Here is a 24,333-nt window from a genome sequence, read left to right as displayed (position 1 = left end):
CGGGGGCGGGGCGGGGCGGGGCGGGCGCGGCCGTGCGGGAGGGAGCCGTGCTGCGTGAGGGGCGGGCGGCCGGCGGTGCTCCCCTCACGCCCCGCCCGCCATCACCGCGGCGGCCGCCGGGCTGGGCGAGGATGGAAGCGGACGCTGCTTCCCGCGCGGGCTGTTCCCGGGCAGGCACTCCTAGGGAAGGCTCTCTCCGGGCAGGATGAGCCCGGGAAGCCGCTCGCAGGGAAGGCTGTCCCCGGGCAGGCTGTCCCCGGGGAGGGCCGTCAGCCCCGCCGCCATGTCGGGGGGGCGCGGGGCTCCCCCATGGCGCTGACGCGCGTTGCCATGGTGACGGCCGGGCGGCGTTGGGGGGGGTGGCGGGATGACAACAAATATGGCGGAGAGGAGCAGGACGGCAGAGACGGGTCAGTGCCAGCCGCAGGCGCCTGGGCGGGGGGAGAGGGGGAGCCCCCCCTTCTCCAGGGGCTTCTGGCGGTAGAGGGGGCCCGGCTCGTAGCGGAGTGCGGAGACGGAGCCCTTGTCCTGGGGGAGACGCGGGGGGGAGCACCTCTGGCCGAGGGCACTGAGGTGGTGAAGGGACCGCGGCAGAGGCTCCTGCCCAAGGAGCTGTGACGAAGGGCAAAGCCCTTTCCCTTGGGGGAAGAGGAGAGTCTTCCCAGGGACAAGGTGGTCGTGGGGAAAGCTCCTTCAGGCAGGTAGACAGGGAAGAGCCCGCCTCGTTCCAGGCCTGCCTGAGCGGGACTGACCCGCTGTGGCGTGGAAGGTGTGAGGGCCACAGGCCGGCTCACCCGGCCGGCGCTGCGGGGCCGAGCCCCGGCGGGGCAGAGGAGGAGGCTGATGGTGGGGCAGCCTGCACCCTGCCCCATCCCCATCCTCCCGCACCCTGCTCCATCCTCCCGCACCCTGCTCCATCCTCCCGCGCAGGGGCAAAGGTGGCGGTGGCGAAGAGCAGAGTAAACCGGCGGTGCAGAGGAGCTCCCCTTACACAAGAAACGACCGCCTGCGTGAATTAGCATGAAAAAAAGAATACATGAAGACACAGGTCTGGGACTGAAACTGCAGCACAAGGCTGGTAGCTTGCGGGTTGACCTGCAGATGCTGCTTGACCTGTCTGGGAGGTGTAAAGTACCCGGAGGCTGCAGAGGGACAGCGAGCAGCACACCTGACAGCTCCCCTCCCTTACACTGTTACTGAAGATTTCTTTAAGGAAGGTGCCAAATGTTATTCTTCCTGTTCAGGATGTATTAACAATGGCTTTAACTGCGTATGTGAGATAAGTTTGTCTGTGAAACTGAAGCTTTGTGTCTCCTCATAAATTATAAGGACCCTCTAGGTACAGGGGTCTTTCCTGTGGTAATGAAACACAGTTAAGGTCTTTTCCAGCCCACGTGAAAACAAAAGCACTCAAAATATATTATGAAAATTAGAGATACTAACATTTGGAAGATGGAACAAAGATGACAGTATTCCTGAATATTTAATCTCCCATAGTACCATACATAAATTATCTGGGTTCCTGAACCAGGAGTTCATTTTCTCAGCCTGCTGTGTTAGCTGCTGCACCTCCACTGTTCAGCCTCAGAAGTGGCTCCAAATAAATATGCATTACCCATAGAACTGATCTTGGATTTGTAGCCATTTAAGGTGAAAAAAAGGGATAAGTATGTCAAATGCTGTTGTGTTCTGGGAAATGATACTACAGAGTCTGCATCTAAGTGGATTGTCCACATGGATCTTGAACTCTGTGTTCAGCCATACTGTTTATGAGCCCATGGAAAAACACTGTGAAGTTTATTGTGTGTTGAACTTGTCCATGAAGCAGGTGATTATTTCCATCTGCACTCTGTAACACTGCCAACACAGGTGATCAGCTCTGCCTGAGCTGTGAATTGGGGAACAGATCCCTGGTGGCCATTGGACTTTGTCAGCTTTCCTGCCTACCCCCTGTACCTGTGCCCTTGTCAGTAACTTCCACATGGAATGTAAATTTCCTGCTACTTCCAGGTTAATTTACATTGTGTTCTCTGCTGTATTGCTTAAACCTGCAGCACCACAGTATTTGTTTTTTAATTTCAGCCTCGCCCAGAACTTTTCCCACTTCTGACCACTAGCTGACTAACCAATGATTTTCTCATAAATGTTGTGTTCCAGCTTGTGCTGAATTCATGTCTAGTTGCATATCCTGGTCCATGTCTGCTTGAGTTATACAGTGCTTGTCTGGCCACTTTGCAAGTTTAATTTGCAGGTCATTCTGTTTTGGAGAAGCCAGATAAGGAATTAAAAATGCAAATAAACACAAAGATAGGAAAAAGACCCAAAATCCTCAGAGAAAAGGAAGCAATCTTGTGATCTTGGCCCACTTTTAAGAAAGGTCATGGAAAGTAGACTGTGAGAAAAAAAGGTGAGATGTTTTGGATTTTTTCTGACTGTCAGCTGACACTAAGTCGACAGGCAGGTTCTTTCCATGGCAAATCCCTCAAAGAATCTCTTTTTTCCTCCCCTTTACTTCTGGGTGACACTGACAGTGTTGTTGAACACATAATTGGGGAATGTTCCTGCTGCATCCTCACTGCTTAGTGTATCTTCATCATGTGTGAGATCTTGAGCAGTCTTTAGGAGATACAGGAATGTAGCTCTGGAACCTGCATTTTGCACAAATGCAAGGAAAATAAAGCCATTACAGAAGGACTGAACATTGTTCAGACAATTTAGCTAGTGTGAGTATGTGATACTTGCTGGATGGTTTTTGTTTTGTTTTGTTTTTTTTTATTTTTTTAACAGCAACATCATGTTTTTGTCAAGGATCAGAACACAAGTAATAACTCTCATCATCTCATCTTCTCATCTTGAAATACTTGCCATTTTTGCATAAGGAAACTGTGTTACAGAGAAATGGATGGTAACTTATTCATGGTTTATAGCAGCACAGATTGCTGTGATGGACCATTCTTTACTGATTTAGTTCAGAACCCAGGTTTGACAAGAGTTGATGTCAGGAAAAATATACTGTGCACTTAGAGATAAGGGATTATAAAAATTAGGTTTCTTCCTAAAGGTTATCTGACAGAGAATTATGCACATCTAGGATGCTTATGACCCCTCTAAACTCTTAGATTTGAAAATACACTGTGTCAAGACATTTTGTAAATTAATTATACTTTATGGAAAATACATATTTTTTATAAAGCAAGAATTTTTTCTTTCAGTTTTATTAGTATCTCTTCCTGTTATAGGGAAGTAAATATATTAATCTATTTTATACTGGTAATTATTTGTACTCTTTCCTTATATACAAACATTTTCATATTCCATTCCTTTTCCCTGTAGAAGATTTTTTGTTGCTGTTTTTGCAAATTTTTAACCTTTTTAATTCTTTTTATTGGGGAGGGGGATTAGGACACACAGAATTGGACAAAGCATTTCAGGAGAGGGATTTCCATCAGTTTTTAGTCTACTGTTATGCCCAGCATTGTTCTCTACATCATGGTTTCAGTGCAATTTCATGTAAAATTGAGACTTAATATGGAAGGTAGATTATCTCACACCTGTCTTGTACAGAGTTCATATTCTGCTGCTATCCTCACTGGACTAGGCAGACATCTGCTCTAATCCATTAAAATAGTTTCTGTATTCTGATGTTTGGTTAGAGTGCTGCAAATCAGCTCATTTTATTCTGAATTAATCATTTTACCATTGTAGTTAGCTCCTTAGTCCTACCTGCTTTCTTGAAAGTGTTTAAATCAGCCTTTTGCAGTAAAGTCTAAATTTGTATGCCCCCTGTTTGGTTTTCCAGGTTGAAACCTTCATGTCTCAAACTGGGAATCCAACATAAAAGCAACGTAAACCTTCACAAATGAAGTTTGCAGGAGGATGAAAACGATTGAGTGCAGTTAGTTACTCTCAGGAGTTTCTTGGTTTGATTTCCAGTTGTTCTGCTCGGCTCATCTTGTTGTCATAAACCTCTGGAAGATACAGGATACAGGAAAAGAACCAGTTTAGTTAAGTTTCTTCAAAACCAGATGAATGTTCTTTTTCCAGTTCTGGAGCAAAGAGGACATTTTAGCTTCAGTAAGGAAGGTTTAGAGTAGGTCATAGTGAGTACAGAGTGCCTGTATCTGTTAAAGTTTTTGACCCATGAACCAGATGAAAGTGTTTTCCAATTTAGAATTTCACTAGTTATCTCATTCTCCCCAGGTTTCTGTTCAAGGCATCTGTATTACCTTCAGAGGACTTGCATCTGGAGACCTGAATGATCAAAGGGTGCAGGTTATCTCTGAGTTCTGTAATAGTTTTCTATCTGAGGCAACTGCATATTAGCCTGGATTGACAGTTCTAATATGTGTTATTCCACAATTGCTGGTCATTTTGTGGATATTAGTATTTCTGGTATTTCATTGTGTCATCATCACTGAAATCATAGTGAAAGCAAGGAAAGGCATGTACTCACAGTACTGGACAGGATATAAATAAATGTCTTTAGACCAAAAATCCTGGTTATCAGAATAAACAGGCTTCCCAGCTGAACGTGGAGTTTTTAATGTTTATTTACATGTCACAGTCGGTACCTTGCAGAGTGGTGTTGGGTCACATTTCATGTTAAGAATGGTTGGAATTTTCAAAGTGTTCACAGCAGTGCTGTGACCTGGCTTCAGGGAGGAAATCTGCAAACCTCTGCTGAATGCTCAAGCCCCACCCAAAGTTTGTGTAGTAATTAGTGTTCCTAAAGCAATTGGTGTTCAGCTCATTTTATTTTAGAGATCTGCATGTGAAGGGGCCAATAGAACAGCTGTGTAAATGCTGCAGTGTTTTCTAATTGATTTCAGTATGATTGTGCTGAGCTGGATTGTTTTGAAGATAGCTTTTCATTATTCTTTCAGAAAAGAAAAGTTATTCTTTTAAAAATATTTAATCATATGTGATATGACAACATTCTAGTATCAGACACATAACTGCTTTCTTTTCAGTGGCCTTAATTATTAAATAAAAAGCCAAACTAAATAAGAAAATAATTGATTTGTCTTTAAATATAGGCTTTTTTGATAACTAATTCACCAGCTTTATCATGAGGAAATTTAAAATAGGAGAGATCAGCTAATTACTTTAACAATAGTACTTAATCTTGGTCATTAAAATAACACTGTACATCAGTGGTACTTCTGATTCTCCAGGTAAACTTAATTTCTTCAATTGAATTAACTTTCCCTAAATGATTTCTGAACTTTAAAGTGTATACAAACAACAGAGCTTATTTTGTAATGTAGACAAGTAACCTGTGGGCATAGCAGAATTCCAGTGTTTGGGTAAAGACACTGCAGCCTTCATGCTGGATGGGATCTGCCCACTGTATCCTCCTATCAACACGAGGAGGCTTCAGGAGTCACTGGAAAACTGTGTGGGGACTGGGCCCAGCCCTGCAGATGTTCACACAGCAGAAAGAGCTGTTTGCAGTTGTTTATAAAATGCTGCAGGATAGATTTGTAAACAAATCTAAAATGGGTTTTGTTCAATAAAGACATTTGCCAGAATTTACTGATTGCATTGGTACATTTCAGCCAGAGCAGTTGGAAGTCCAGGGGACATTAGAGAAAGGTTTCTTAGTAAATCTGAGCTCTTTGTAAGACTGTTAACTATTTCACTTTTAACTGTATAAGGTGAAATATTCATTGAAGTTCTATACAGAAATTAACTCTAGTTGCTGCAGAAAGGTATTATAGTGATCATTAGACTCTGTTGCCAGTAGGCTGCTGTTCAAGTAATTTCCAACGTTTTTCAGTTATCTAGTGGAAAAAAAAAACACCCACTAGAAAAATTCATTGAAGAAGAGCTGCTAATGTATATTTGGTACTTGAAGCTTTGATCATATTTTTGTTACATAATTTGCCATATAAGGAGACCTGAGAAATACTAATGAAGGCTTTATACAGCCAGAAGATATAATTTCAGAAAAAGAAAGAAACAGGAATGTGTTAGGCATTCCAGCTGCCATTTTTGAATGGTTTACCATTTCCTAGCCATATTTCATACATTTTTTTCTTTGACGAATAATCAAAGCTTTGAAAAGTTACTTACCTCAAGCCTCCCAACATTTTTTCTTTCAGTGAAGTTCAAAGCACCCTATTAATTACTAGCACTTGTGAGAGGAGGCTTTTGAATTCGTAAAAAGTAAAATGAGACACATGGAGAATTTTAATAGGTTTTATACTGAAATTTGTAAAACAGAAGTTTCTGCAAGTTTCTTTAGTGTGGCTGTCACTACTTTTAGTAGGCTAAAGTCTCATGCAAAAGACCAGATCAACCTCAGAATGCAGTTATGTGCCCTACATAGCTTTTCTGTTTTTGGAAGAGGAGTTATATAGATTTAATGCTGAATAAAATAGGTTTTTAGAGTCATGTCCCTGTGTTACAACAGAACCAGCTTGATCTCCACATGGGGCCCCTACCAGGACTGGGACACTGAGATCTGCAGCACCAGCCCACCCTCCAGGTGGGACACCTCACACAGTAGCTGTCAGCTGCCCCAGGAGGGATGAACAACTTGTCTACGCTGGGAAATTTTCCTTCCTCCTCTTCCCTGCACAACACCTGCTTAGGGACAGAAGGAAATGGCTGAATAGTCATCGTTACCTTTTTTAAAGTTTTTTTAATGAAGATGTCTGATAACTTGGCAACAGAAAGCAGCAGCCCTTGGATAAAGGAGGTGCTGGAGGACAGGGAGGGCAGTTTGTGCAGCTGTTTCCTGCTGATGTCACCGAGATGCAGCCGTGCTGCTTTGCTCACAGCAGTGCTGCTGATGCAGAGCAGCTCCAGCACAGCCACCTGGGTGTGTGCATCGGGCTCCATCACTCTTGTTTCTGGAGGATTGATCGTGCTGCCCTTTTCCAGAACGATGGGAATCTGTAGAAACCAGCTTAGATTTCTCAAGTGATGCCCGAAGGTTATTGGCAGAGCCTTGATGCAGAATTGCCATGTTTAGATTGCACTGTACCTGAGATAATGAGTTCTTCTGGGCTCAAGCTGTGTCTGGCATTAATCTATAATAGAGGTAAACCAATTTACAATGAATTGAAGTTGGTTATGGGTACACATCAATGTATCCTGTATCCCAGCTTCCTTGTCACATTGTCCCCACAACCAATTTTCTTGACTTTGCCACAGAGGCCAAGACTGCCATTTAAGAAGTACTGTATTTGTTAACTTTGGATTTTTACATAAGTTTCTTGAAGTAATTTTACTATTTGTATGTTGAAATGGTTTGGAAAACTGCTCTACCAAAATAATAATGACTTCCATTTCATTTTGTCACAGACTCTCAAACTCAGAATGTGGACTTCAGTATTAAATCTAGGGCTCTCATCCTGCAAATGTTTGGCAATGAATTTGATGTATTTGTGTATAGTAAATGCTTTTCGTGACTGGTTCTATTTTAGGATAAGTAATGTATAAACGTTAGAGACTAAAACTTCTATGTTTTGATACATATATTTTCTAATATACATATTTATCCCTGTTCTCTCAGAATGGTAAACTAGCTGATTTCATAGTTGCATTATGTCAAAAATCAAGCATAGAAAAGGGAATGGAGGAAAAAGTAGTTGTCTTAAATTATTATTATTAGATTAATAAGCTCTCTAATGATTCCATTTTACTGCTAATTCACAGAGCTGCTTACTTAGCAGTGGATCTCACAATCATGAGTGAAAACTGGCAAGATTTTCCTTTTACATTTTGTTTCATAAGCACCTTGAAAAATGTGTTGAATTTCAATCTCCACTAAAGCAAGTGGAACATCAGTTCCCGTGAATCACCAGAGCAGAGCAGCAGGAATCCATCGCAAAGGGAGCCCGTTTGGATTCATTGCAGCTCTGCTGATGTGTTTTCATTTGCAATAAGCAGCAGAGGCACTTTGCCATTACAGACAACTTCAGTGCTGGGAAGCCTGGCAAGTGACTATCAGGTTTTCATGCATATAAAATGCAGATGAGGTAGTATGGTGTGTTTGATTAATGAAAAATTCCTCAAATAACCTATACAAATCCAAAAGCAGCAGCATTATTTCATGGGAGCTGTCCATGTGAAGTAGGACTGTGAGATAAACTTGGCTCTGTACTACTTACCTACACCCAAAGCCTGTGGTGCTCCAGAACAGCAGATGTTTTGTAACTAGGCACAATACCACTATATCTGCTGGTTATTTTATTTCTGAGCGGTACAAATAAACAGTAATTTGATCTCAGAGCTTTCTCTGTGTAAGCCTTCTTGAAGGTGGAATTTTTGGCTTGTGTTCTGAATATTTGAAGTATTTTGTATGCATTTCATATTCCCATAAATATTGTATCAACTTAGTATTTGCTTAGTTAAAAAAACTGCTGAATATGCTGTATTAGTTAGTAGCGTTCTCTGTAGTTTTATTCCTGTTCTGTTGCTGATGCAAGACAGTTAATAGATCGTTTGTTTTTGCTGACATTTTTTATGTTAGAAAATGGGAATTCTGAAAGAATATTTAATATTTTTCTATACGGTGCTTTGTGAATAAAATAAAACTTCAATGATCAAATTGTTTGGAATGAAATACTAAATTATGTTTTTAAATAAAGGGAATGTGAGTGGAAAATGCTTGGATCAAAGAAATTCTCAATAGTTTAAAATACTACTTTTTGGAATGGACTTTTGGAAAGTAGGGAGAAAGGCTCTTTAAACAAAGAAGTTAAAGGAGTTGTTTCAGTGATTACTATGGCAGTAATTAATAATGTAATTGATTTCAGCAACCTGGGGGAACAAATTATTTCAGAAGTAGTACTAAAATTCCAAAATTATTTTAAATATGCAATAGTGAATAAGAGTCTAACTCAAAAGTGAAGAAACTATGGCTGAAACTACTGCTGGCTTAAGTTTTAACTGGCAGAAGACATCCCTACATCCCTAAACAGCAGGTGAATAGGAAGCAAGAGCCAAGGGAAACAGCGGTTTAACCCAAAGAAGAATACAGGAATGGTGTGTAATAACCAGGACGGAAGCTGTCCGTGCGCCGAGGCTGCCCAAGTTTCATTTACCACACTCAGGATGGCAGCCCAAGCAGCTGCAGTGGCCACCTTTGTTCCAGTCACTTGGGAAATACAAGGTCTTGAACAGAGAGATGGTGCTGTGCAAAGCTGCTGATGTGTTTCCCCACAGGATTTTCTGCCTGCCCTGGAGCCCTCATGGAATGCCCAGTTTCCCATGGATAAAGATTTATTATCACCATAATGATGTTAGTGGTTGAGTCAGAAATTGAACTGAAGTCTCCTGAACACTTGAATTAGTGATAATCAAATATTTAAAAAAAATTTGGACATGTGCATCTGCAAGAAATTTACAGTAGTTGCACTTTAGGTATGAAAAAATTTAAATAGCTGTTAATAGTGGGTTTGGTGTAGTGCCACAGCTGACCTGTGTTGAGGCTCACCAGGCTGATTGCTTGTGAAGAATAGCTGAGAATGAGATAAAAGCCCTATCCAAATTAGAAAGCACAGCTGTATTCCCTCAGTGTAACCCTGGAATAATGTCCACGATCCAGCTTGCCAGCTCAGCATCACGGCCATGCTGCCTGCCTTTGGCCTTCCTGGGATTCAGCAGATAACCTCATGCTCCCACACTGCAGCATAGACATCTCTTTAAACATAAATTTGGCACGTTCCTGTTCAATCAGCAGACATAGTAAGCCATGAAAAGTGCTAGGATTTTGGCATGAGCAGGCTAATTTTCATGAACAGAAAAAGTGCTGTTTATATGCTCCATACTTGACCTTGCTGATATTCTTGAAAGGCTTCCATAGTACTTCATACCTGGTATTTTTACAAGATGTCTTTTGTGGACAAACATTTTGAATGTGATAGTCAGGGCTGAGGAATCTGAAAAGTAGGACAAGAAATAAAGCCTTGGCCTTTTGCAAAAGCTGAAATCAACCTACTTCTTTGTTATATCAAGAATATTTATTACCTATTGAGTCTTTTTTCAGTTTCCCAGCTGAGAATCAGTTGTTCCCCAAGCAAGGAGACACACAAAGTTGTTAACTTGGAGAGATTAAACTTTGTTAGTAACTAAAGGCTATATAATCTTGGGTCAGGGTCACTGCATTGGTTGCTACATCAAAGATGCTTTATTTACATTTAGCTTGCCTCAATGTGAGCTATCTTTAGTTTAGAAATTTATTTTCTCATGACTTCTTCCAGTTATGCTGTCAAGTTTAAGCAAGATAATGTGCTTTTGTTAAATCAGTGCCTCACACCCAGGGCAGCTGAAACATGGGTGTATACATATTATCCAGGAGTATATATGGATTTATACACAGCATATATCCATGAATCTCTCCCTTTCCTTCCACTTCTTCTATGCTCCCTCACATATAACACAAACCCAGGTATATAAAAGCTGATTTGTTTCAGTATTAAATAGCATGGGAAATATTTACAGCATTTTAGGGTGGCATCAGCAAATACTAGTGAGTAACTTCAACCACTACCATCTTTTTCCAGTTTTGTGAGTAATATCGGGTTTTGCCCTTACCTGAAATTTCCTCCACTACAATTCCAAACCCTGCAATTGCCTGCCTGCTTGACTCAGTATTTTTTGCAGGTCACACACCCTCCTTGTCTTTGGGAAATCAGTTGCATACAAATTTCAGAAATATATGGGATGCTATGGAAGAGTTTTGCTTCTCAAAGTTCTGTGGTACCACACAAGGAATTGGCTTTAACTCTTCAGTTCTTTTCCTGCCTCAGAATCCCTAGACAGATTTTCAGATTTTTTCAGATTTTTTCCTACCATTCCAGGTAGGAACATCCCCAAATTTTTTTTTCTTCACCCAGAACTTGAATTCCTGTACTCTTTGCTGGTGTTTCAGCATCTCCTCTCATTCACATGCAGAGCTAATTCTCTGAGCCATCCCTTATTTCCCAGAAAGGGTGGACTTGCTGATACTTTTTTGTGGATGCAACTCTGAGGACTAGTTCAACTCAATAGCTATTATCTTCTCTTTTTTCTGCTAGTTGGTGTTGCATATTATGTACTATAATTTTGTTTACTGTTTATATGTTTTATGCTTTTGTTTGATGTGGGTTTTTTTACTTAAGTATTGCTACTATAGCAACTGTTGCATCATGTGATACCTTTGATGTTATCAAGATACCAAATACTTGTTAAAAATAAATCTATATATCATGAAATTCACTGATCCTTATAATGTTTTTAAATAAACATATTTTCAGTTTATGTATTCAATACAACTGTATTTTCATTCTTTTTTTTCATTTGTGGTAGAATTTTAGTTTAGAGCTTATAAGTGCAGTAAAAAGAGTAATGGATTTTTTTTTTTTTTTTTTTTTTTTTTGCTTGCTGAGTTCAAAGCATTAATTGCTTTTTTGCTTTTTAAAATTTTCAGTAGAAAAATCTGTTCATACCTTCTTGGACACTTTGGATTTCACTGAAGTGATAAAAAAAATTTCATTGCCATTTGTCTCTAACAGAAAGGTATATCCTTGAGGATAGCCCACACTGAGATAATAAATGAGTAGTCTTGAAGTAAAGCTTTTAGGTTGAAGAATGGAAACAAATTTCACATATGAAATAAGTGCAACCCCACACAAGCTGACTTTTCTTCTTTTTTCTATAAACTCATAAGAGAATGCCAGCCCCTGAGAGTGAGGAGTCATTGGGCAGAGCAGTATCTATCTGTCTGCCAAATATCTCCAGTTGAATGTTCCTCATTGGATTTTGGATAGCAGCTATAATTGACCTTGGATTGACAGTTGTATCTCTGCGTGGATCTGGTCTTTTTGAAAGGACCATGCAGTGGAAATTTCTCATCACCTTTTCACACTTGACCAGCCTGGTAGTCAGTGCTTTGTTTTAGGCTAAGCACCTTGTGTACCTTTTTGTCCCTACTTGCCCTGGGCTTTCTGCTCAGCGTGTTGCAGGCAAAGTCCTCTTTGTGGTGCCACTGAGGCTTTTGTAGGCACCCCATGTGTCGCCACCTTTAGTGGTCATTTTGCTTTACATATTCACACATAAGAACGAGATTTTCCACCCTGAGCTTTGCCTCAGACACCAATTCCACACCTTCTGCTACAGTGAAGGAGTTTGAGTCTGTGCAGCTAAAGAGGCATGAGGTATTTATATCTACTTTAGCTTCTAGCCCAAAATAAAAATTAATGGTGGGTTAGCTAAGGAGTTGTGTTAGGAAAGTTGAAAGGTAATATTGTCTGGTAGCCTCTGAAGAAAGAGTAACTTGTGCAATAAATTAAAGACCCAAACCATAAATTTTGTTTCCTTCCTACTATGCGACCAACCACAAGCTCGCTCAAGTCCCTGGCAGTAAGATGGAGTTTATTTCTACTGACTACTTTCAGAACCTGTGAATCTGTACAGATCTCAGAATTTGTCTGATCTCTGCTAAACTACAGTTCATCTTTACTTTGCTTGTTTTCTTGAATATGTATATCATCTCACAGTTTGGAGACAGAATTGACAAGCAGTCTGTTGGTCAAACCGTAGGAGGAAAGTAATTGAAGAGACAATTGCTGCAAAGCTGCTTTATCTCAAATTTGGTTTTTAAATGACAACACAATATTACTATTTTTTAGAACTAGACCAAGCTATATGACAATGCCTTCTTGTGGTAACCAGTGTTTTCCTTGCTGGACTTTTGAAATAGGTAATGATGACAGAATGGGCTCAGTACCCCAGTGTGAGGAGCAGGTGTGGCTGCTGCCATGCCAGGCATTATCTCAAACCCTGGGATTTGTAGTCTAAATACATTTTTCCCCTTTCTTTTCAGATCACAGTGCCTGTGATTTAAGTACATTTCAGATTGACAGCACTCTGTAGTATGTTTAGATTCTCCGGGTCATGCCCAAGCCTTGCTTCGGGATACATGGCTGTGAAGATCAAAATGACAGTTGTGTTTTCTTCTTTTTCTTAGCATTTTTAAGTCAATGGAGCTGGAATTCCAAGTTCCTGACTGCTGCTGCCTGTAGGATTTTTAGAATGGCTACAGAGCATTCAGAATTCATAGCAGAAATAGCTTGTCTTCCTGAATATCAGTGTTTCTGAAGCCTAGGGATAATGATATAAAGCTTTTATTAAAAAAAAAAAAAGTCAAAGAATAAGAGAACATAATCAGCTATTGAGAATGTGGACTTGTACTAAATTCTATCATTTGAAAGAATTTTGCTAAAATGACATTGTTTTCAGGTTTGTGGAGCAGACACTGTTATTGGCATAACTTCCATTAGTGCTGCTTAGCCTAAGTGTGAGTTGAGCAGTGTTCATCTGGAGACGTAGAATGTTTTGGAGCTAATAGGAGTTGCTGTTGGTCATCTGATTTTTTTTTTTTTAATTGCAAACTGTACTGAGAGTTCAGATTCACTTCTTTGTGTGGGTTTCTATTAAAAGTACTGCGCAAGGCTGATGGAGCTTATCTGGGATACCTGGAGACTTTTCCTAGCCCCCGGATGATAGGGATCTGGTTATTAGATCTTTATACCATGGATGTTTCCAGCAGCAAAATGTACTCTAATTTTATTCTAAAATAAGGATCTCATAAGAGAATGCAGGGTGTCTTGATGCCATTTGTAATTAAAGAAAGACTTCCACAAAGGTTCCTTGCAGTTGTTGTAGGTTTTTGTGTTACCTCACCTTTCTAATTGGCTCTCATTGTTAGACAGTGTGATTAGAAGAAAGATGCAGGTTTTCCAGGCAAATTCTCGCTATATTTTTCCATGTCTGTTTTAATGTAGCTGTGCTCTCCTGCCTAATGTAGCATGAGGGTAGCTGCTGGCTGCTTGCTCCCTGGGTTTTCGTGTTTGGCACTTCTGGAAGCTGGGCTTGTTGTTTACCCAATCCAGAGTCCCTGTTACTTTCTAAAGAGGTACCTACCTCTGGAAACTACAGTGTTTAAAGAAAATGTACTTAAATTTGCATGATGTTTATTGTAGCAAATACTGATTTCATCTTTTCCTAAATGAAAAAAAAAAGAAAAAGTTGGCTTTACCCTTTGAATTTAAGAAGGGCAAAGAAACTCTGGAAATTTCCAAACTCTCCCTCCCACGAATCCCAGTCTCCTGGAACTGATTCTATTCATTTTCACTAGTTTGATGTGAAATATATCCACAATGACAATAGTGATGAATGCAGATACCAGAAGACTCTGCCCAGGTTTTATTTTAAAGCCTTATATACTTACAGAGATTTCAGGCGCCCACAGATTTTATACCTGATAGAAAATTACCATTAAAGTTTAATACTGCAGTAAAAGTAAATCCTAGGGATTTGCTGGAGCCTCCTGGAGTTTAAGCTATGAAGAATTAGAATAAAATAGCTATGTGTCTTACAACCCATAAGAAAAATAATTGACAAAATAAGAACTACATTCTGAGACAATTTCTTTGCTCGGTTTTGCCTTTGCTTGTCTTATCTAACCTTTTTTTTCAAAGGAGACTCTGGTCTCCTTAAGTGGAATGCGCAGGATGTACTTCAGTTAATTCTCTTCTTTCCCTTTCAGTTTGTTTCAGATCGAAGAGCCATTTCCCTTCCCCACTAGGTTCTGTCATACATCTTTGCCTCCAGGCAGGAAAATCTGCTGAGGGCTCCCCGGTCGGGAGGACAGGATCTCAGGATTGTCCAGAGGAGCCCAGGGTAGCTGTTCCCTCCATCTGAGGGTGGTGATGTGTTCCCAGCCCCACTCTCTGCATCTGCTGAGCGCACAGGCGTGAAGCCATGGTTTATCATGGACTCACACAGGCTCCTTTTCAGGCAGTGCTCTGGCCTTTTCTCTATCACCCAAGGAGAACATGCCAGAAGGGACGTGGTGCTGTTGTGCTGCTGAATAATGTGGAGTTCAAAGACAGCAGTTTTGCATGTTTAGAGATTAAAGATAATATAACTCAAAATATAGCAACAGTGGGTTCTGAATATTGTAATTACCGTGGAATAAAGAACATGCTAGGAGAGTAATATTGTTAAATGACTATGAATTGCAGGCTATTTGATGATTTTATTCTCATTCCTGGAGGGCTACATTAGGTCAGGAGGAGCAGATGGAAACTTTTTGCTGGGACACAGTTACTTGACAGCTTCCTTCTGCATTGTGTAAAGTCTCCATTGGCAGATTTTCTAAATTGCCAGGGAGATGTAACTCTCTCTTCTGCCTCCTTTTCCTCCACTGTCTTATGGTGTTAGTGCTATGAATGTAATCCTTTCTAGTTTCTTCAGCTTTTTCCCAGTTATCTTCTATAATTTCTAAGAGGTCTGTTACTTTTAGCTGAGACTCAAAAGGAACATTTACCAAGAGGAATCCAGTCTTCAAACATCTCTACTCAGGTGACTCCCTGCTTCCCATTCTTTCAGTTTGGTCCCTGGCAGCTCAGGCACTCATGGTGATTTGCAGGTTTTCCACTAATTTTTTTTGTATCCTTAATTCCACAATGTTTCATTGCACATTTGCAATCTTAACTGTAAGAGGTAAGTATTGATCCAACTCAGGTGAAACTGAGGAAGGGTTTTCCTCTGGCTCCTGCTCTGCACTGGAGCTTGCTCAATGCAGAGGGGTGAATTTTATCAAGGGACAGGATCATAGCCATGCAAATTCACAGATGCCCCTTCCAGGCCTCAGTTTGTCGCTACTGTTCCCAGGCTTTAAGCAAATTGTATCAGCACGCTGGTAAAAAACATCCAGTTAAAATATCCTATGTATCAATTATACACTTAAAGAAAAGAATTTAAATGCCACAGATTGCTGTCTGTGGGTAATATTTCAGTCTAAAACAAATAACCCAGAGGTTACAAATAACAATTTTGCTAAAAAATACTATTATGCATTATTAAATATCTACAATTCTAGATTATGCTAAAGTAAGAAAAGGTCTAAATTCTGTTTGTTCTGTTGTAGTACTTCCCAAAGAGAGTAAGTTCCAAATTTCTTCCAGGGGAAGACTGAGGATTCATATGCCAGATATTAACCTGGATTTGCATATTTTTTAATGTGGGATTTATGTACCTGGGAAAATATGGGTATATGATAGAAAGCCTGACAGACCCTTTAACTATGGTGTCATAATACATTGATATAATTTGTTACCTCAGCTAAGGTGTTTTGCCTCAAGAGGTGGAAGACTTTTATGTATGGAAAGGTCACTTTTAATTAATAAGCTGTTTTCCTCATTCAGGGACAATATGAATTGCTTGTAACATTTGTGTGAAATACTTTTCAATATAAAAATAAAACAAATTGAGCTTTATGTCACATTTATCATTCCCCATAACCCATTTAAATGTCAAAAAAATCAGTGCAGACCAAAAGTCTATTTCTAGAAGCCCTATTTATCAGAGTGAAATAAGATATTATCATCCCATTATCCCATCCCATGCCTTCTGCACTTGAAGCCATACCATTTCTTCATTTTCTATAATACAGAAGATAGTTTTTCTATTGTTAAATATTTCTTGTCCAAGCTGTAAGTAGTGAAGAAAGTACTGAATGTTTCTTACACTATAATATAAATGTATGATATAATATACAATTATTTGCTTGATTTGTTGTACATATCTCAAATGGAAAAAAAAATAGTGTTCTTCTATCCCTATTTGGAAACAAATATTTTGCAGACTACAATTTGTTATGATAATTTTACCGTAAGGATAAAGCTTTCAGTGTATTCAGTACTGATATATTTTGACAAAAGTCATGCCATTGTATGGAAACTTACATCCTTCTATATTTTACCATGAAACAATGCCTCATTAAAAAATATAATTATTCAGGTTCTTTTTCTGAGTTTTGTTTCCTGACAAGGAGGGCTCAGTCACATGGCTCTATGGGTGGGTGTCTCTTCCTTCTAATAATTCTAAAATTTCAAATTTGAGTGAGACTGAACAGTGTGAAAGGTTCTAAGTTCATTTAAGATGCATGAAAATAGGTATCAGGATAGAGGAAGAAGATCCCATTAATGCTGATAGAGAGGAAGATGCTTCTGAGGGTTGTGATAAAGAACCTGATGAGGAATTTAATTCTAGGGAATCCAGCAGGATCTAGAGCTAGAGAATTCCTGTTGAAAGAAGTAGATCCAGCTGAATATTAGACTAATACATACGAGAGGGCTCAGCCACAGGTCATAAACATGCATGAAACCAGCTGGGTGATTTGTTCCTTAGAGAGGCTTTAACAGGTTATGCCATTATTATGTCAAAATTCTTATATACACTTTGAAAAGAAAGAGTTAATTTACTGGTGCAGATGTTAAATGGTGAAAAATTTATTTTATGTAGAAATGTGTGGGGAAGTAGCCTTCTACTGGTTATTATATGTTAAATATATTGTGTTTTATGCTAATGGTTTTTTTTTTCACTTTTACTGCAACAGGCAGTGCCATGGGAAGCGATGATATCATAGCAGGGAACGTGAGCAAGTACATTGTTCTCCCAGCTGGTTACTGTGGACAGCCCAAAAAAGGACATCTTATATTTGATGCCTGCTTTGAAAGTGGTGAGTATTTTCATCATTATGTTACCCAGTTGTAAATATATTAACATTTTAAACTCCATCACTCATCTTTTTATGAAGCGTCTTAATTATAAAGAAGACTTACATTAAATACTACTTAACAAATTCAGCTGATTCCCTTCAGTCACGTTTGACTTCAAGTCAGTCTTCAAATGTCAAAAAAGTTTTGAGGTTTGCTGTTGCCTACAATAAAAATTTCATCAGGTCCATCTTTAACCACAGGTGGACACATAACAGGATTTTATTCTGTCATTATTTATGTGTAGTATTTATGTATTTATGATGTTGTATTTAAAATATGCTATTTCAAATTTTAATTTAGAAGTTTACTGGGGCAGTTAACCCAGTAAAGTGCCAAGCCCATCCTTGCATAATTAAAGAATTTTGAAAATCTGTATGTGCTGTCTTTAAATATATTACTTTGGGTTTCCTGTGGCCTGATCCTATATTGCTGAGGCTAATGGAAGTTCTGCCTCTGATGTCAATAGGAGAATTAAACTTTAGCAAGCTACTGCAAAGTGAAACTGTTTTTACAGGCGTTATAGTTAGCACATTAATTTAAAGAGTAATTTTAATTGCTTATATGCATGTGGGCTATGTAGGTAAATATATCCATGAAAATGTAGCATTGTTTAAATTTTTGTGTTACATACATGTGTGCTACCAGATTTTTAGCTTAAATCTATTATTACTGGCTTTCAGACCTACAGAGCACTGTTAAACACCATATGTAGAAAAGGCATTTGGCAGGATAAACTATAGTTTTCTGCATGGTTTATGTGAGAGGTGATGGTAATGCCAAAACTGCTCCAGTGTCTTGTAAAATGAGCTTTTCATAAAGAGTTACATCCCTTAGGGTAGAATACTGGCTGCCAGTTCCTGGATAAATATTAAATTGAGTTATTTAAGTCCTGTGATTACATTATGTAAAAAGTGCAAATGATGCAGTGAATAATAAAGAGTATTTTTTTAAGGTGTGTCTCTGAAGGTTCAGACAATAGTTCTGTATTTTTAAAAATACTTTGACTGCTATTTTATAATACTTATGTGGGGTTTTTGCATTTTTGTATCAGAAAACAGCTTAAGAAATGAATCATGGCCAAGCTGGGAAATTTACTTTATTGTGCTAAATTTCTCTGCAATGAAAAAAGATCAGTAGCAGTCATCAAATTATTTGTGAAGTATTGTGAGTCATTGCATGATGGTTTAATTCCAGTTTTTGAACAATGGAATTAATTGTATTTTTAAATTAAAATGTTTATTCCGTTCAAAGGTAATGTTCATACTTTACATACTTTGGCAATAATAGAATATGATAGAAGCAGGTGCTATTTGAAATACTGTATTTATTTACATTCTAACATGATGAGGCTGTGATGTTCCTTTGTATATTCAGACACTTCCAAAACACAAGTGTGAATGAAATTAATACCTTCATTTACTTTCTCATGATGACAATGTATTAGCAAGAGTGAGAGTAATATTGTGTACACTTCATATGTAAATTCACTTCATCTTTTGTTCTATGTCAGCCAAGTAATTGCTTGGAGTACCTTTACTGGTCAAAGCAAATTAACTGATCTTGGATAACTTATGAAATTGTTGTTAATAATGAAATCTATCCCACCCTGTTGTCCACACAGTAGGATACAACATTCATAAGATTGTTTTGATGCTCTTTGAGTACCACCTTAAATATAATATCCTATTGAAATTGCCCTTTTCAAAGAACAGATGGTAAAACTGACCCCACCTGCAGTACTGCCCCTATCTCTGGGTTCCCCACAACAAGAAATACAGGAACCTGCTGGAGGGGCCCCGAGGAGGCCACAAAGATGCTGCAGGGGCTGGGGCTCCTTCCCTATGGACACAGGCTGGGAATACTGGGCTCACCTGGCCTGGAGGAGAGAAAGTTCTGAGGAGACTTTTGTGGCCTCTCAGTATGTAAAGGGGGCCTGTAAAAAAGGTGGAGGAAGACTTTTTACCAAGGTCTGTGGGGACAGGGCAGAGAGAAAAGGGTTTAACCTGAGATTTAGGTTGGCTGTGAGGAAGCAATTGTTTACAATGAGGCTGGTGAAGCGCAGGATGCCCAGAGAAGCTGTGGCAGCCCCATCCCTGGAAGTGTTCAAGGCCAGGTTGGATGGGGCTCTGAGCACCCTGGGACAGTGGAAGGTGGCTCTGCCCACAATAGGGGAGGTTGGAACAAAATTATATTTATGATCCTTGCAACCCCAGCCAGTCTATGATTCTAAAACAGAAGTTGTGTTAAATGTAATTCTATGAGTGGCTTTTCTTCTTTTGGCTGCATTCTCTGCTTTCTTGAAAGGTCTGGTTGATAGAAAATACCTATTTTTCAATGACTGTTTTATATTGTGGAAATGGAAGTAAACAGATTTCAGAATAGAGAAGGGGTATTAAACTTGTAGAAATCAGGAAAAAATTTTAAGACATGGAAAAGAAATGCTATTTAATGTGGTTTCATTTTTGTAATTGCTATCATTATTGTATTAAATAACATTGAAAAGTATGAATTTGTTTGAGACAGAGGTGTGTTTTTATGTAGTCTGAAAACCAATGTCCAACTTGCTGTTTTGAAGTGCCATGCTTTCAAAAATTCATAAAAAATAGAATTGGGCACTGAGATTTCTTTTTAGTCCATTCTGTTGTTGAGAGGCAAATAAACTATTTTTGCCATTTCTGACAGATATTTATCTTTTTCAGAGACTTTCAGTGAGTTTCAATGAGAAAGCAGCAATCCATTCTAACACTGCAATTTGCTCAGTATAAGAAACATTTTCTTTCTATGTAGAAATGTTCTTACAAAAAAGGCATTAATTCTTGTCCAGTCCTATGGGCACAGAAAGCAGATTATTCCTTTTTTCTTTGACTTAATGGAAAGCTGCTATCATATCTTTCCTTGGCCTTTTCCTCCTCAGGTTAAATAACTGCTATTTTTTTCAATGGTTCCTTAGTGCTCACATTTTCCGAATTTTCTCTCATTCTTTATTTCCTTTGGCCTATCTCCAGCTGTTTTTATTTCCTCTGGCCTATCTCCAGCTGTTTTCTGCCTTTCTTGATTGGCAGTGGTCCAAGGTGAGCATGATACTCAGATAAGCTGGTGCCAATCCTATGTAGAGTTTATTACATGACATGCCTTGCAATCTATTTACTTCTGCAATGTGACAGTCCAATCTTTTTCACAATAGCATGGTACTGTTGACTTCTATAAAACTTGTGAACCCTTATACTGTCCAGGTCCTTTTCTGAAGGAGCTAAACCAGTGCAGCTGGTGCCTTGCACTTTACTTACCCTTAATGAATCTATTACTAGGGAAAAAATCATTGCTGTGAAATAAATGCAATTACTGCAAATGAAGAAAGGTGCCTCAGCCCTTTATCATATTAATAACTGACAGAGGAGTAAAGAAGATGGAGAATTATCAACTTGCAAGTATGTGAGGAATTTGTGTTTCCCATAGTTCAAGTTCCCATAGTTAATGTTCTGCCTGTAATCTTCCTTGTTATCTTTATTATTATTTAAGAATCTATACAGCCAAAAGAAACTTTTTACATTGATTTATCATTAGCATGAAAGAAACTGATAAAAATTCAGATTTCTTGCATAGCACACCATACTTTTTAGATAATTTCAGTTTTCACGAGAAACATGAGTTAGTTAGTTTCAGGGAAAGATGGAAGCACAGCTACCTATGCATAGTACAAATTTAAAGGAAATAAATGCCACATCTAAAATGTCTACATTTTGTCAGTTGTAATTCTGTTTCCTAATATTCATTAATGCATTAAATTATTAACACAGTTTCAGTTTAGCAGCAATGCACAACTGTACAAATGTTTACCTCTCATCCCACCCACTGTTCTGTCAAAATGGGAATTTTGCACATTATAGTGCTCTGGGTAAAAGGATGTATTGATTTCTGCCATGCAAAGAAGTCCTTCCTGATTAAAGAGGGCCCAGATTTTGATATGAATGTGTCCTTCAGGGAATCTGACATTTCATACTCAAGGTGAGTTGGTATTTCAGACATTTTATCTAAAGGACTTCAAAGTCTAGTTCAGCCAGCTGCCCCTACTGTCTTGTGTTGCCTTCGTGCTTCTGATTTCTGATGGCATCCATTAAGTCAGCAGCCTATTCTGTATTGTGGCTAAGAGCTGTTTTATCTGCTTAGTCATTTTAACTGTAAGAGATGTTTTTGGAGATGATACCTCCAGAGCTGGCAGCCACTTGTTTTTCTGGGAGCTTACATATCTGCAATAGCTTTGCTTCTGCACGAGGTCACAAATTTTTAGTGAATTTAACATGATGCATGAGAAGCTTTTTCTATTTATTTTTCAAAGTGAACAAAGAAAACACAAACTGAATTACTCAGCTCTTAAAAAGCCCCACCTTTCTTCTCATTGTGCCAAGGCTGTTTGCAGGGTGTAGCCACCAGTTGCATTCCTGGCTCCATCACAGAGTGATTCTGCGGTGGGCTCTGGTTGTTCTCCAGCTTTTGCCTCCCTGGGATCTCCATGGAGAGAACTGGCAGATGAAAAACTTGGGCTGACACTGCCAGGGGTGGCTTTGCTGCAGAAGAATGCTGGGGAGGTTCACATGTTCCTTTTGCCTGGTGTCACTGGGCTGCAGTCCCCAGGGATGGGTTGGTTGGTGGCTCTGGCATGCTCGGGGCTGCCCCCCAGTCCTGCCTGGCCTGGGATGGACAGGGAATATGGCAGGGAGCTGGAGTCAGGCTGCAGGCTCTGATGTGTTGTGAGCATGGTTAAAAACCCCAAGCTCGACAGTTTCTGCTGCTTGTGGCTCAAATTGCTTGTTTTATAATTACTCTTGAGAATTGAAGGAGCAGTGTTGGCTCACAGAGGTTTGTAAATCTCAGCATTTACACTGTTAAATACAGGGGCTTTTAATAAGGCTTTGAAAATATATATTTTGGCTTGTTAATCAAATATAATGCTGTTTAACTGTTAAAAAATACTGTGTTTCTTGAAATTAGAAATGAAGCTGCTGTCTGCTTTTATTCTCATTTCAACCAAAAAGTGGAACTCCGCCAAGAGTCATTAAATCTTCTATCCTTTGGATGAATTCTTATTTTTTTTATGAAAAAATGTTATGATTGGGTAATTTCTGTATTGTGGTTTATGTTCAAAAGATTGTAATTAAAGTTTTGTAAAATTTTAGATTCAATCTCAATTACTGTAAGCCTCAAATTATGTTAACTGCTGTACCACCACCTTGCAATGAAAACGATTCACAAACATTAGTTTGTCTTTTCCTGCAGCAGGTTTGTAAAATATTTTGCATTAGAAACCTGATAAAAAATTCAGGGCTGACAGATTGCAAATGATATTAATCAGTTGGAAAAAGTTAAAACTTACAATGTATTAAGAGATCTCATATGACTGAGAAGTACCCTTGTATCATTTTTGTTAAGGTTTTAAATATCCTCCTATATTTCAAAAATAGGATAATGTACTTATAAAACACTTTGCACAACACTCAAAATTGCAATAAGTGATTGTAATTCCGCTGATCTCATTGTAACCACTTAGAGGCGTGAAATAGGCCATTGAGCTTTACCATGAAAGATATCTTCTGAACAAAAGCACAGATAATATAGGATGGATTGCCCTTTGGGGCTGCTTCTGTCCCAGTTGTTAAGACTTGACATGTAACTTTAGAGAGCTAAAATTAGGGGTGATTATTCTTAGATGTGATTAGTGAAATATAGTAAAATTTGATTTGCAAAGCATTTTCTGAAATTGACATTTTTGTTTGTAAAAATTTAAAAATGAAAACTACAACAACACAGATGATGATACTGTTATGTGTCATGCTCAAAGAAGAACTGAAATCCAACCTAGGAAATAGTTGTGTTTTTGCCATCTAACATAGAATTGTAATGTACTTGCAAAATTATTAAACAATCTGACTCTCTGTGTGTCTGTGTTTAAATGAACAGAAAAACCCTTCTTCCCCCTCATTTCAGTAGCACTGTGATGGTATCCTAGAAGAGGAATAAAGCAATACAGGCAAGTGTCATAAAGCCACATCAGTAGAAATAGAAAGTGCAAAAGCTGTGTAAGGATACTTTCTGCCAATGCAAACACTTTTAGTAGTAGGCTAAACTGTGTTTTGGAGCAAAAAATAGTTGATATTCCAAATTTCCTGTATTATAATCTCTCATGTATATCTAGAATCACTAAGTCAGGTGGAACTGTTTTGTCTTTCACTTCTACAAGGATGCTCATCTGTAAAGTAGAAACAAAGGAATGAAAGTCTCTGTGTTATTTCAGTAATGATGTCTGTTTTCAGCCTGCTTTTGGGGCTTCAAGGTGTGTCTGATTAATGAAACATTTTAGTTATTTCCTTATTTTTTGACAGTAATTTATGTCACATTTCAAAGGAAGGCATGAAGTGGTTATTTCTGCCAGTAGGGATAATTTAGCAAATGTTTCCCATTTCTGAACATGTCTCTTCCCTGTTCAGAGCAGTTTTACTCTAGCAGAGTATCAATACCTTTGGACTACTGCAAGTTAAAAGTCAGAAAAATAGTAAGAGCCAAAGATTGATTTTAATTTTTTGTGTGTTTTAATGATGACACTAGGCATAGATTAATGGATGTAGCATGCACAGAGTGCTATCAGTTAACATATATGACATTACTCAGATGTCTCAAACTCCGGAAAAAGCACGTGAATGATTTATGGAATTGATATTAATCTCTTTCCAGTAAATGCATTACTAAAGTTACATGGGAAATTGATGTTACTGCTGTA

At 38.9% G+C, this 24,333-nt stretch overlaps 1 protein-coding gene across 8 annotated transcripts in view; it reads left to right on the top strand.

Annotated features, from left to right (window-relative positions):
• Positions 1 to 287: 287 nt before the first annotated feature.
• Positions 288 to 24,333, top strand: part of LOC139594494 (BEN domain-containing protein 5-like) — an 885,873-nt gene continuing 861,827 nt past the window's right edge. For 3 of the 8 annotated variants that reach the window (XM_071436695.1, XM_071436694.1, XM_071436692.1), the window contains exon 1: positions 17,298 to 17,521. In XM_071436695.1, coding sequence (XP_071292796.1) covers positions 17,341 to 17,521 — 181 coding nt within the window. In that variant the 5' untranslated portion in view covers positions 17,298 to 17,340. Of the gene's footprint in view, positions 411 to 17,297; positions 17,522 to 24,333 lie in introns of those variants that run through there. The other 5 variants (XM_071436688.1, XM_071436689.1, XM_071436687.1 and 2 more) reach the window with 3 other exon arrangements.

Source organism: Agelaius tricolor, unplaced genomic scaffold (assembly GCF_023055355.1).
Source record: "Agelaius tricolor isolate 1412-34295 unplaced genomic scaffold, bAgeTri1.0.p SCAF_11, whole genome shotgun sequence".
Taxonomy (NCBI): Eukaryota; Metazoa; Chordata; class Aves; order Passeriformes; family Icteridae; genus Agelaius; species Agelaius tricolor.
The sequence above is the reverse complement of the archived record's forward strand: the minus strand, read 5'-3'. Positions and strand labels throughout refer to the sequence as shown.